This window comes from Larus michahellis, chromosome 5, assembly GCF_964199755.1.
Source record: "Larus michahellis chromosome 5, bLarMic1.1, whole genome shotgun sequence".
NCBI lineage: Eukaryota > Metazoa > Chordata > Aves > Charadriiformes > Laridae > Larus > Larus michahellis.
This window is the reverse complement of record NC_133900.1, coordinates 59,193,443-59,208,618: the sequence shown is the minus strand read 5'-3', so window position 1 is coordinate 59,208,618 and position 15,176 is coordinate 59,193,443. Positions and strand designations below refer to the sequence as shown.

General features: G+C 42.3%; 1 protein-coding gene across 7 annotated transcripts in view; it reads right to left on the bottom strand.

The window, feature by feature from the left end:
• Positions 1–15,176, bottom strand: part of C5H4orf50 (chromosome 5 C4orf50 homolog) — an 83,873-nt gene that overhangs the window by 42,007 nt on the left and 26,690 nt on the right. For all 7 annotated transcript variants that reach the window (XM_074587549.1, XM_074587550.1, XM_074587551.1 and 4 more), the window contains 2 exons: positions 9,544–9,786; positions 8,027–8,437 (listed from right to left, as the gene is read on the bottom strand). In XM_074587549.1, the coding sequence (XP_074443650.1) occupies positions 8,048–8,437; positions 9,544–9,786 (633 nt within the window). In that variant the 3' untranslated portion in view covers positions 8,027–8,047. The remainder of the gene's footprint in view (positions 1–8,026; positions 8,438–9,543; positions 9,787–15,176) is intronic.

Sequence of the window (15,176 nt, the reverse complement as noted above, 5' to 3'; positions counted from 1 at the left end):
AACATCTTTCAGTGAATCCAGCAGAGTTGGTGACTATAAATTAAGACAAAACTATATAGTTAATCCAAGGTATAAGTACAGAGGAAAAGACCTCAGGCAGAACGTTCGAAAACGAGCTCGAACAACACAAAAGAGAAGCTCCCAAGTGTTAAGTGTTAGCATCCGTTATCTCTTATGAGAAGGCTAGTCCAGTGTTCAGAGCAGTCACATAGGAGACAGGAGGAAGATTTCAAGTCTTTGTCCTGCTAGGCACTACCAGATCACCACAACCAAGTCCCATATGACCTCAGTCACATTTACTACTTTAGTACTTTGGGTGGGAATCACCTTCCCTTTCTTCTGCAGTGTAGCCTTGGTACCTGAGGCAGTCTGCCTCCACTCATCCTTGCAGTCAGTGAATTGAAAAGGCACCTCTAGAGTGCAAATCATCTATTACCTATTTTAGATCTACGTTATGATGAGACGAATCCTGTCCTGTAGGTCAAGTGCTGATTTCTCATGACTGTCAGGGACGCCAGAAGACTAACTCAGATTTATACATGTTCCAAGGAATCCCACCCCCTAGAGCATGAATTAAGCTTAGTTCCTATACGCATGAGAACAAGCTCCCTGCCTGGGAAACAGACATCTGACAGTCACTGCTGTGAAGGTCTGCAGTGTTGGCTGAGCTGTAAGCAATAAAGAGCTTACTTCTGTAGCGTAGTAAAGATGTTGTGTCACCACAGAAGAACCAGGAAATGTTGAGTCAATTGTCTGTCTACATGCAAGAGTCAGTGCAAATCCCAGTCTCACAGAGACACCTAAAAGGGGGACTACAGGAATGTGCTGTTCTGGGAAAGATGCAGATGTCAGATACAGGAAGCGGTGATTTTTTCTGGCGCTCCTAAGCATCATCACACAAGGTACTTTCAGTTCTGAACCCAGTTCAGACCACATAACACACTGGGATACTTGTCCACACCAGTTGCTGCTTCGTTTCTTAGGTTTCAAAAACCTGAAGAGGGTATTGCCTCCAGTACCCTCTCCAACACTCACTAAGGGCCAGCCAGCTGCCACGCACCACTGTTTCCCCAGAACTTCTTGCAGAAGTCCTTCTGTGGTCAGGTTCATTTTGACAGAAATGGTTTCAGGGATTTATCACATGAGCAGCCACACTGATGGGTTTGAGGAGGCAGCAATTTCTACTCGTGTATAGGTGGCAATGGGGCCATGATGAGCTACGAGAGCTAAATTAGGGGATGAAAAACTCTGCAGCCACCACAAAAAAAATACATGACCAAGACCTCTACCTCCCAGCTCAAACTTAGGAATGTCCTCCATGAGACCATGTCTTAATTTAGCATTGATAACACTCAGGGTGCTCTTAAATAAAGCTCTTTAGTTGGACCGTGGCTTCTCTACACTTCTGCTCACTAGCTGTAGGATACAGACAGTATATTTCTGCCTTGCAAAATGATGAGGTATCCAGATCATATAGGGGCCATATAAAGTACATTTGTTATTTGTTTCTGGCTAGCTCATCTACATCAGACAAACCTGTCTGCTCATCCATAAACCACCATTTGCAAAGATCCACCGTCCACAAAAGATCTCTAACAAACTGTTCCTTCAGAAGCCAAATCATCTGGTGATCGTATCCAGCACAGAAAAGGTGTGTGAAACTGTAAGGCTGGCAGAGATGGGCAGACCCCAATCCCTGGCTATCCACAGAGCAGCTACATGGTGGACTACAGTTTCTCCTACAAATCAGCTCCTCTGAGAGACAAGAACAGCCACGCGCCCCCCCAAGCAAAACTCCCTGCGCAAACAGTCACAAATTATCTGTACCCTCCATCTAGGCAGCCTCATCCCTCAGTTTTAAAGCCCACTCACCAGAAGGAACTGTCTGCAGCCAGCTGGAAACAAAGATGTGGCTGCTGAGAAACAGAGTCCCCAGCCCACAGATGGGAAAGCAGAGAGGCAGCACCCAGCAGATGGTGGGGGCAAGGGAGGGCAACAGAAGATGGCCACGTTCTCCCTATCTGCGGCTTTCACTAGGGGTGAGAGAGAATCAGTCGCGACTTTCAGCCTTGGAGCCGTGTTACAAAAATCGACAATGTGCATCAGGATCTTACCACTTAAAGAAGGCTTTGCCAGACAGCCATATGCTGAGAGGCCACAGCACTTCAAAGCTTCTTGTTCTTGTCCAAATACAATTAGTCCAACCCAGGTGAACTTCAAGGAAACCTTTACTGAAACTGCCCTTTACTCTGCTCCATGTTCTCAGATCATGACCAAAACTGCAGTGACTAGACAGAACAGATAATATCTTAATTTCTGAGTTATTGTTGATAAGATGTGCTCAGTAACCCACCAAAACAGAACTCACTCTCCATCCTTAGATGTGTGACCTGATTCACTAATGGCTTGAGCATAAACCCGGTTTCAGTGCCTGAGAAGCCAGGCTTACAGCTGCTCTGGATTACCAGACTGGAACGGAGCTGCTGTGGCACCCTGGTGAACCTGACCCATCATCTGTAATAAGATCCTCTAGCTCCTTTTTTTCCTTTTTCTTTTTTTTTTTCCTTCCCTTCTTTTTAAGAGATGCATAACTTTTTCTCTCAAGAACTTGCCACACTACTCTGAGCTTTCCTTAGGCAGATAGGTTATATTGCATGAAATACGACAGTGGCTACGGTTCAAGAGATCTTTAGCAAGGGCGCTAGTCAGTCCCACTTCCATTGTGGGAGCTTGGCATTTTCCCTAGTGGTGCCTAATTCTTACCCAGTAAATTTTCAATAGTTTAAGCATATAAAAACAAGGCAAAAATGTGCTGAGAATACTTTATACAACCATTGGTCTTTTTTCTTCCCCTCTTTCAGCACCAAAAGAGACAACAGGGAGCTAAACTGCTACCGAGCAAGTGTCCCCCATTGGCCTGGTCCCACTGTCATCTACACTTGGGCTGACAGGTGGAGCATGCAAGTGAGCTTCCTTCCTACGGAAACTAGGGTGTTTGGGAAAGGGAAGACAGATTGATACATACGTGGATTTTAACCTGCAGTGGAGTCAAGGTACAACCAGAACTTCCACTGCAACTTTCCTCTTAACTTAAGGTTTAAATTCGGTCTTTAAAATAACAATAATGAAAAAAATCAATCTCTTTTCAAGTCCCTGCTTCTATTAGCAAATCCCAAAGGAAAGTGGAAAAAAAATAAAAAAAAGAGAAAGATCTGCAGAAAGTTACTTCTCCCTATTACTTCATACTACCTTTATTCTATGCCAAACCTCATGCAATTATACATATATTGGTGTATATATATGCACATAAATATTTTGTACATATTTATATGTAAAAGAACACGTTATTCTATGATTCACCATTATCCCAACTGATAGGATCAGAGCCACAGACTGAGGAAAGACAATATTCCTAGCTAAATGTAGGCCATGGTTTCTGAAACATTCCATTTTCCATCCTAGTCCTTCCTGTTCTCTTTATTCCCAAGATAAAGCTACTGCAAGAAAGATGGACTTAAGTTAACACTACCAGCTGCCTGACCTGCTGAGAATATAGTTGTATGAACAGATGTGGGAGTTTCTTGGTTTAATCGAGCCTTAAGAGAGAGGTCTACACTGTAGAAATCTTTCATACATTATCTGGTTTTAATTAGGAGCTTTAATATCTGTCAGCTTAATGGCTAAATGAAAAGGCTGTTGCTAAGAAGATATTAGATAGTGCTTTTACAAATCAGAATTGCTACCCAGAAAATATAAACAGGAACTAATGAGGACTACAGAAAATTTAATCATGGGCAACTCACACAAATACATACATATATCATCAGTCCTAAGCATGGGACTGAATTACCACAGGCTGAGCATCTGAGCCTCTCCATTTTCTACAAATGTTTAATCTCCAGGACAACCTAGAGTGGATAGTGGCATAATTTACTTTAAAGACACTGAGTTTTGTCATCTTCCCTAGTTTCCATTGCCTTCCAGGCCTTCTCCAGCAGACCAGTTCTCAAAGAGAGATGCAGACCACGTCCCTTCCACTGATTGTGACCAAACCATGTCTGGTTTAGATGTTCCTAAAACATTAACTGGCAACTGACTTAATCTTTTGAACTTGCATAATGAATTCTTGGTAGTTAAGTGAGACTGCATGCACAGGTGAGTGTGGACAAAATGCAGGGCAACTTATTTTTTAAAATATAATGAATGCTCTTTTTCTGAAAAATAAGTGGAATAGAAGGAGTAGTCTAATACAAGCACTGGAACAGGCTGCCCAGGGAAGAAGTTGAGTCACCATCCCTGGAGGTATTTAAACGACATGTAGATGTGGTGCTGAGGGACATGGATTTGTGGTGGACTTGGCAGTGTTAGGTTAACGGTTGGACTTGATGAGCTTAAATGTCTTTTCCAACCTAAATTATTCTATGGTTCTATTAATTTCATTGACTAAAGAGAACTCTCCTAAAATACACATGATCTGTCATTGCAGGTGTTCTGTTTTTTTTCATCTGAACATAAAAACTGGCATTACATTCCCTGTTTATGACCTCTTCTACCAGAGACGAGCAAAACAGATAAAGCACAAGTGCAGGAGAATTATTACTTTTCCTTGATTACATAAAAATTCTTGTTCAGTGTCAGAAGAAAGTGATGGATTCATATTTTCTTTTTCTATTTTTTTTTTTTTTTTTTACACCTGTCATGGGAGAATGTCTATTCCTTGCAGTGGTTTTTGATTTTCAGTCATCCCCCAAAGTGGGTACAAACTACCCTACAGTGCATTTGCAGCCTCAGGTACATTGTAAGTTTCCTTTTTAAATTTGTCTTTCACACGGCCTTTAAAAAGCACTATGCACCATTTGTGAATGTATTGCATTTGTATTCTATTTCTAAGTAATACTTCTGTTAAAACTAGAGAGATGACTTTGCTGCTAAAATAAGAGATATTTTGACTTTAGTACTGGGGAGTTCAAGTCTAGAAAAAAAGAACTGGGCAAATATTACCTGAGTATGTTAATAAGCACCCATTTGATGTGAACTGTTGATCTGAGCAAATAGCTTTCTGTGCTGTTTCAAACAAGTTCTTTGTAAGTGGAAGAGTCTGAATGGGAAACAGGCTGAGCGCCTGTCGGTAGGAAGCATGCTGTCGTCCAGCTTCCTTCCGAGTGTCCTGATCATCCAGTCAAGCACAGATAACGCCATTTGACTTGGGGAGGTCCGTGGATGACAAGGAGCAAATCGTAGGTGGTCCAATACAAGTCAACTCTTCAGATGTGTTCTGTAAGCACATTGCTACTCATCACCCTCAATTTCAAAAACCCCCAAATCATTTACAGAATAAGGGGCAATATTAATTATTCTGTACGAGTCACTCAGCGAGCTCAGACTCCCAAAGGACGTCAGCTTGGCAGGACACCAATATACAAACCATCTGGCCTGCCACTGTACATCTTGGAGCTGGTTTCTACAAATGACTGTACTTAAAGATTATTTGAAGGAGCTTGTTTGATGGTGCAATGTATCATCTAAATCATCTAATCTTCTTGTACATCAATTGGTGCATAATTATTTGGCATAATCCGCCACTTTTCGTTTGCCCATTCAGTAGTGGTAAAAAATGGAGTAGGACAGAAGTTTAAATAAAGAAAACTTTTAGCTGACCCACCTTTTCTAATGCTGTTGCATGCAAAACTCCAAACAGATTGCTGTTAAATTATTAGCATTCCTCCACTGCAGTATCTAAAATCACGCATTTTTACTTAAGAGAAATGAAAAACAGCTGAAACAGCTGGTCAAATGGCAACAGTGGTATCTGCACATATTTAAACAATGCTTTGCAGTAGGAAAAATGGATGCCTTAAAAAATTAAAAACACAAGGGGCTACAAGATTTTAACCGAAATCTGTGACTTGTGAAGCAAAGTTACAAAGTGCCAGCGCAGAATCCATTTGCCTGAGGAAGTGCTTGAGTCCATTTAGCATAACAGTGCTTCCAGGCAGGTAATATGCTTGCAAGTTGTCTGTTCCCCCATGTACACCTGTGTGTGTCTGCAGTCCTTGTTCAGGAAATCAGCAATTCTAGCGGGAGGAATAATGGGGCCAAATCACCTAGTTAGTTTAAAACGAAGTCTGATAGTTTAAAATAAACCACACTTGTCTGCCTTTGATAGAAAGGGACTGGACTGAGAAAGGCATAATTACACGGTAAGTTACTATGGCCCCAATCACAAAGCAGTAGCTACACTAGGATAACAAAGACTTACTATCTTATTATCACAGGATATTATTATTAATACCCTTATTATTAGCACATTTGATGCATTACGATCTGACCTCCAGCCTGAACTACCAGGCCCTGTATTTTACTGTCAGCAAGATAAAGCTCCAAAAAAAGTTCTCAGAAGTGATAATTATTAAAGCATCATTTTATCGATATAAAAGTTATGATGTTAAATATTTGCAAGTATTTTTCCACATTGAAATATCTTAACATTTGACAAGGCAGCTGGTGGCTGGGTATCGGGTATATCTGTCTTCAAAAGTGCTGGCCAGGTATTAAGAAGAAGGGAAAGACACACGAGAGCAGAAGCCCAGATTTTGGAACCTCACCGGTGTTTCCTCTGCTTAGACAGCACTCCAAAACATCGCTTCCAGGGGCTATTATTTCCCTTGGCATCTGGTGTGTGTTTTCTAAAGAGGTGCTGGATGAAGACCAAATCAGTTACTGCTGTAAGCTGCTACCTTGCTGAGAAATGAAGACGGGTTTCCCGCATTAAAGTGTGAGTGTGTGCATTAATATTTCTTCAAAACCACTCATTTTGCTTCCAGCTTCTGAAAAGCAGCACCAAACTAAGTAGTAACATACTATGAACCAACTGGGGTAGCTGATGGAGGCAGAGGATGAGCACAGGAACAGTGCCACATATTACCGTGTGCTAAGAATGCCCTTTTCTAATAAAAATAAAGATAGCTGTGAGATTTGAATAACGGAGGTTTTCCAAAAGCATTAACTCTGGTCGGGTCCCTATATAAATAACACTTCAGTTTTTGCGGGCATTTACAACCATGCTCAGTTAAAACTTCCCAGAGTCAAGCGGCGTCAGTGCACCTGCACACACGCACTCTTCCCTCCTCCCTCCCGTAACCAGCATCCACCAAAGGTTCTTGTAGCCCAGAGCACACCTATTTCTGAGCCAGATGCTGAGAAAGCGCTGTCACAGCTGTGCTAGCGCAGGTGGCCTGGCACCGCATCCACTCCTCCCTCATGTAGGAATGGGGGTTCAGCAGCACAGGGTGCAGTCCCAATTATCCATCCCTTGAACCCAGCTGTAACCGTACTCATGGTGCCCAAGTGGTCACCTAAAGAAAGTGGTCAGGAACACGTCCAGTAAAACTACTTCGGTCAAGCTGCAATTTGTTACCTAAAAGTAACAATGGAAGGATGCTCTTTTACAGATGCTACCACATACATGGATACACTGAGTATCCTGCTGTAGGTCAGCTTACTAAAAAAAAAATAAATGTACTTACTAATAAAATTAAAAAAAAAATAATCCCAAGACACTAAAGAAACACTAACAGCAAAACCATCCCCAAGTCCTGTCAAAAAAAAAAAGGTTTCTAGGAAGTCCACGACACAAAATTTCCTGAAGTTCCAGAGGAAACAGTCACTCAAGCCACATGTTCTTTCAGAACTTGTCACTGCATGCTGAAGAAATGAGTTGTACATAAAAGTTAAAGTGATTTAATAGATTGATGCATGGTCTCAGTTAAAATAAAAGCAAAACATCAAGAAGCGGTGAAAAGAAAATGGGAATATCGCCCAGCTACTGAAAAATCCAGAGGTTTCAGTGACCTCAAGTATTCTAAGAAATTTTGATCATAAAAAGTATTACAGCTCTTTTTCATGTAAATTTTCCAGTTATCTCAAACTGGTTGCTAGGTCATGCTAACTAGTAAAATATCTTTGTTTTATAAAACGATTAGTACTTTTGCAACAATGGGGAAATCACATTGCTAAGATGCTTTACCTTGTTTTATTTCTGCAGGTTTTATTCTTTCCCGTGCAGCTGATTTCTCCCCACAGGATTTCGACCTTTATTACTCGCTGACAACACATCTGACAAATAGCTTTTTGCTGTGGTAGCTGAGGTTGAGCCATCTGTTTTTTCTCTAGAGAGCCATGCCTTATTCATAATGGCATTTTTCTGTTTCATTCCCCGGGGAATAGCACCTGCATTCTGATTTCCTATTTGACCCCAAAATACATCATCACATTTCGACAACCGATCCCTCCCCTTCGTGGCCCAGAAAGCACTACGCTCCGGAGGCACCAGTGCATCCTTCATCCCTGACAGCAGAGGCCAAGGGCCCTCCTGGTGGATCACGGGCAGGTTGCAGTCAGCCTTTGGGTTTGAGGCGGAGGAGACAACTGAAGGCATCTGAGGAGGGAAGAAGAAAAGAAAACATAACCTTGGATGTCCCAGGCTAGTCTGTGCGTTGTGGCTGATTTTGGCTGTAGCTTCCCATATAATTGTACAGTAGGCCTGTGTCGTGCTCTCATTGGGATTTAATAAAAGCACACGTGATGTAGATAAAAAAAAAATAAATCCCTGGGTTTAGAAAGATCAGGTAAATCAAAGAAGTACTTGCATTCTGATCTCCCTAATGATTTTCTTTTACGACAATATTTTCATTGATCAAACATAAAAAGTTATATGCCATCAGGATTTGAACTGTCACATATGTCCCCTGGACTAAATAAAATAATTTAAGGTTTCACATGTTATTGGAATTTTGAGTTGCCATTTCATTGCATGATAAATTTCTTAACTAAAAGGATATTTCAGCCTCTTGCATGATTTTTTCGACTATTAATGCCAAAAGCAGAAACTATGTTTTTATTCGTTTTATTCCGTTTATTTCAATCCAAGAGTATAAATGAAATTCAGTAGAGTAATATTTGTAACCACGCTAGCTAACTGCCTCCAGTAATTGCACGCCTGAATTTTGTTTCCGTACAGTTATGGAGAGGTTATGTTGTCTCAGAGAGGGTGAAATCTCCTGCATGGTTAGTTTAGCAGCAGACTGTCACAAATGCAATTGCAATTGATCAGCTCTGTTCTTAACAGGATTCCTGCAGTTAATGGAAATTACTATAAAGAGCTTCAGGGCATAGGAATAATTGGATCACTGAAATAAAAAAGAATTGGAGTAAAAAAAAAAAAAAAGATAGGACAGGATCAGCATGGTAACTTTTTATTTTTTTAAACATCCAACAATTTTCAAAGATGGTCTTACCAGAGAGCATACCATGGGGAAAACAAAAATTTTAAATCACTTTTATATGCCCCAAGCCATTCCTAAACAACAGGAAAGAAAACAAATAATGAAAAGCATTAAGCATTTATTATTCTCAGCTAGTTTAAACTAACAATCAAGTGTGCATCTCTGGAAGCAATCATTCAAGTATCTCTATGATCTGTAAAGTGACTGCCAAGAGTAATAGTTTCACTAAAATAAAAACGATGACAAAATTTTTACTGACCTGGCAATTTTTGCGATGGTTTTGTCTTAGTTCTCGATGCAAGGCTATGATCCTCTCTGGACTTGTTAATTTTATAGGAGAATCAGCATACGCATTTGGAGCGATGCGAGAACTAGGGAGGCTATCCACCTCTTGCTGAGAGTTTGCAGGTATTGACCCAGTCATCCCATTCACTTTGACACACGTCTCACGATCCTCTGGCTGTCCATTGGCCTGTGAAATGTCTGTGGAAGGAGGCAGCATCTGCAAGAGAAAATACTGTTTTAAGAAATTCAGGCTAGATGAAGTTTTCCAAGGCTCTTTATTTTGGGTTAGTGGAAGACACTTGGATGAATTCATTACAATAAATGTTCACAGAAATTAAATGTAAAGAAACTATATTTACCAAAATAAGAAAAAGGATAATATACCAATTATTTTAAATCTGAAGCATTCCTGCATCTGTCTAAAATGGAATTCTACATTCATCAATTCTTCCTCTCTGCATTCATCAACTCTTCCAGCAATCCAGGGTGTTCCTGGAATGCATTGATGACAACTTCCTCCTCCAAATGGTAGAGGAACCAACAAGAAAAGGTGCTATGCTGGACCTTGTTCTCACCAACAGGGAAGGGCTGGTGACCAACGTGAGGCTCAGGGATAACCTTGGCTGCAGTGACCACAAAGCAATAGATTTTAAGATCCTCAGGGCAACTAGGAGGATATATTCCAAGCTTACAAACCTGGACTTTAGGCACGCAGACTTTGATCACTTCAAGGATCTGCTGGCCAAAGTGCCATGGGACAAAGTGCTAGAGGGAAGGGGGACCCAGGACAGCCGGTCAGTATTCAAGGATCACCTTCTCCGCGTCCAGGAGCAAACTATACCGACAAAGAGGAAGGCATGAAAGAGTGCTAGGAGAGCTGCCTGGATGAACAGGGAACTCCTGGACACACTATCACACAAAAAGAAACTTTATAAGGAGTGGAAGAAAGGACAGCTAGAATGGGGGGCATATAAGGAAGCTGTCCAAACAGCAAGAGACCTGGTGAGAAAAGCTAAAGCTCAGCTAGAATTAAATCTAGCCAAGGAGATCAAGGGAAACAGCAAAAATTTCTATAGGTACATTAATGGTAAGAAGACGACTAGGGAGGGTGTGGGCCCTCTCAGAAAGGAAACGGAAGAGCTCGTGACGAGTGATATGGAGAAGGCCAAGGTTCTCAACGACTTCTTTTCCGCAGTCTTCACTGGCAAGGGCTCCAGCCACGCTCCTGGAGTCACAGAAGACAATGGCAGGGGTTGGACAGAACTTCCCATTGTAAGTGAAGATCAGGTTCATCACCATCTGATGAACCTGAAAGTGAACAGTCCATGGGACCCGATGGGATACACCCATGGGTACTGAAGGAACTGGTGGATGAGGTTGCTAAACCGCTCTCTATTATATTCCAAAAGTGATGGCAGTCTGGTGAAGTCCCCACTGACTGGAAAAGGGGAAATATAATTCCTATTTTCAAAAAGGGAAAGAAGGAGGAACCAGGGAACTATAGGCCAGTCAGTCTCACCCCCATGCCTGGTAAGATTATGGAGCAGATCCTCCTGGAGGCACTGCTGAGGCAGAATAATAACAAAGTGGTGATTGGGTACAATCAACACGGCTTCACCAAGGGCAAAGTGTGCCTGACAAACCTGGTTGCCTTCTATGAGAAGGTCACAACATCAATAAACAAGGGGAGAGCAACTGACGCCACTTACCTGGATCTGAGCAAAGCCTTTGACACTGTCCCGCATGACATTCTGGTCTCCAAGTTGATAAAATATGGGTTTGATGGACTGACAATTCAGTGGATAAAGAACTGGCTTGACAGCCGCACCCAAAGAGTGGCTGTCAATGGGTCCATGTGCAAGTGGAGGCCAGTGACAAGTGGAGTCCCTCAAGGATCAGTACTGGGACCGGTCTTGTTTAACATCTTTGTCAGCGACATGGATGGTGGCATAGAATGCACCCTCAGCAAGTTTGCTGATGACACCAAGCTGTGTGGGGCAGCTGACATGCTGGAGGGAAGGGATGCCATCCGGAGGGACCTTGACAGGCTGGAGAGGGGGGCCCGTGCCAACCTCATGAAGTTCAACACGACCAAGTGCAGGGTCCTCCCCATTTGGGTCGGGGCAATCCCAAGCACCAATATAGGCTGGGCAGTGACTGGCTTGAGAGCAGCCCTGAAGAAAAGGACTTGGGGGTGCTGGTAGACGAGAGGTTCAACATGAGCCGTCAGTGTGCGCTAGCAGCCCAGAAAGCCAAATCATATCCTGGGCTGCATCAGGAGAAGCGTGGCCAGCAGGTCGAGGGAGGTGTTTCTCCCCCTCTACTCCACTCTCGTGAGACCCCACCTGGAGTACTGCATCCAATTCTGGAGCCCCTACTGCAAGAGAGATATGGACGTGCTGGAATGTGTCCAGAGAAGGGCCACAAGGATGATCAGAGGGCTGGAGCACCTCTCCTATGAGGACAGACTGAGAGAGTTGGGGTTGTTCAGCTGGAGAAAAGAAGGCTCCGAGGAGACCTTATAGTGGTCTACCAGTATCTTAAGGGGGCCTACAAGAAAGCTGCTGAGGGACTTTGTAGGATGTCGCATAATGGTAGGACTAGAGGGAATGGATTAAAACTAGAGATGAGCTGATTCAGACTGGACGTTAGGAAGAAGCTCTTCACCAGGAGGGTGGGGAGACACTGGAACAGGTTGCCCAGGGAGGTGGTGGAAGCCCCATCCCTGGAAGTTTTTAAGGCCAGGCTGGATGGGGCTCTGAGCAACCTGATCTAGTGGGAGATGTCCTTGCCCATGGCAGGGGGGTTGGAACTCGATGACCTTTAAGGTCCCTTCCAACCCTGACAATTCTATGATTCTATGATTCCTCAAAACAAAAAAAGTCTCTAAGCTTTAGCTACAGACAGAATTTGCAACTGGATATGAAGAAAAACCAGGAAAAAAAAAATAGAAAAAGATACTACTTTAAAAAAATGCATAATGTTAGTTCCCCTCTTGAAGAATCTCAAAATTTCTAACATGATTCTTTCACATGCATGTTCTCTCACTCCACACTACACAACAAATTCAGGTTTTTGTACCTATGTGCGCTCAAAAAAATTAAGCTGAATGGACTTCAAAAGCATATTAGTTCAACTGCATGAACTCTCATCCAGATCCTCCTACTGTGAATCAAAATAATATGAATTCAGTTGATCTTATTTCACCTCCAAATCAATTTTAACACCACAGCAAACATTATCTTTCTTGAATATCTTCACTAAACTGAAGCCAAATTTAGAGAGAAATGGCAGCTGTTTAATTATGCACCTTCTCATAACACTTGCAAGCAGGAAAATAAAATCTCCCTGAACGTAAATGACTATCACAAGGCAGTAGCATTTTATCATCCAAATACAGATTTATTAAAGCTACAGGATCAATGTTTCATTTTTTCTTGCAATTGCACAGAAAAACAAATTTAAGATTGTTAATCACAGTTTCAGCCTTTGAGTTTTTAAAAAGTTATTTATGTATTTCAAAAATCTATACATCTGATTACGAGTTATCACCTCATTGTCACTAGTCCTTTTGCAAAAGCTCCAGAAATGCAGATTTGCAGAATTGCTTAAAATAATAAATTATTTTTCCTCTCTACAGCTCTAATGAGCATTAGCTACAGCAGTTGCGTCCATTAAAAAAAATAAAAACCACAGGATTCTGAAATGCTATAGTGGTGTAAGGTTGCTCTGGTGACCCCCCAAAAAGATGAGAATTTATTGACAAGCTCATGCATCAAAATACAGTTCTATGACAGCATGAAGAAGAATGTACAGTGTGTAAGCTGTTGCTATTGCCAAGAAAAGAAATCTTGCAGGAGCGATGACAGTGGAGTTTTATGGCAACCATGCTGTTTGCAAGCAGTTCAAAAGCAGCTCTGATGCCAGGGTTAGAGCGTACAGGTATCAGTGGGACTGCACTGTCCCATAGCCTTGGAGGTGACACTGAATCCCAGCTGTTGACGTGTACATCTGGCTGAGACCTGAAACAGCTCACCACTCTCATTTCCTGCTTGCAGAATGACCCTCAAAGCTCATGGGCTCCCTGAAGCGTGTGTCTTGCAATTCCACCACACGGGTACTCAGCCCATCAGGACAGAAGGGTGGGTTGTGTCAGTCTGTCTCTAGGTCCAGTGTGCTGCAGGATGGACCCTTCCCCAGGATACACCACGTGAGAGAACATGAGTGCTAAATGCAAGCAATGAACACTGCCTTTGATCCCATTTCACCTTCTGTTCTTGGATCCCCACCATGAGAGGAGGGAACAAATGCTGCTGAATTCTGGCCATTGGTCCTGTTAAAAGTACCAAAGACAAGCATGTCTGGCCAGCTGAGACACGAGACACGCCCCAGGAGCAGCTACCACCTGGCTCATTTACTTCAGGCCAGGGAACAAGACAGTGACATCCAGGAACGGAAGGACCACTCATATTGACCAACTTTGGGCACATAATTTCGATTGCTGCTCTTCCCTTAAGAGATTTTCTCTACACTGATTACAGAGGGAGCCTGCGACACTATCTGGCTGGAGCATTTATTTAGGCAGGGTGGCATGAATACCCAATCACATCCTAACATCACAGGCATAGATCAGTTGGAAAGTGAAAGCTATACATTTGGACGTTACCCTATAATAACAGAAGCCAAAGGCAGCTTCAGAAGTCCTTTGTTTCCAACCAAGGTTATGAGTGCAGTATCTCCCCAGCACTCACAAAAATGCCGGCTGGCTGAAAGTGATGGAGGGGTTACAAAGGGCAGCACTGAAATGTTTTGAGGCATGAAGAGATTGGATCTAAAATTATTCAACGAGAATTTCCTCACTACAGGAAGCACAGTTAGAGGCATCCCTGCTGATAGATGACAGTCAGCAGGAGCAGAACAAGTTCTGGAGCTCAATGACCCATGCAAAGGCCAATCGCTGTCCTCCTCGGAGGCAGGAGAGCTGGTAAAGCTACCGGAAAAAACACAGCACCAAATCAAAGCTGTGACACTGGAACATTTCATTTCTAGACAAATAACATCCTTGCAGGATCTGTCCTTTCCTTCTATTTCCTTCAACTGTTCAACCCACAAACTCTTTTGCTTCTTGGGTGACCGAATTCTGCAGCCATAGTAGTGAAACTCAGTAGAAAGGTGGGTTAGTGCAAACCCTGGGGAGTGAAGCTGCTGCCACACTGATGAAGTTTTCACAGGATGGTCTGCACTACATTTGAAAGCTGGTTTGATTCTCTCAAAAAGGCTTTGTCATCACTGTTTCATAAGACTCTGTGAAACACTAAAGATCATATTTTCTACAGTACTATGGGTGTAGCTAAGCAAAAATCCTGCATTTTGCCTCAATGCCCAGACATTGGGATTTTGGGGTTTTTTTGTTTTTGTTTTTTTTAAATTATTTTTACACTATTGATTCTGTTTTCCTTTGATATTTTTTGCTTTCCTCTCAAGTTTCCACAAATTACCCCACCCAGGAAGAGAAGAAAATATAGTGATATTCCACCAAACTTGAAGAAGTGTAAACTTGCATACTGCCAAGTTCTAGAAATTATTGACATTAAAATAAAACCACAT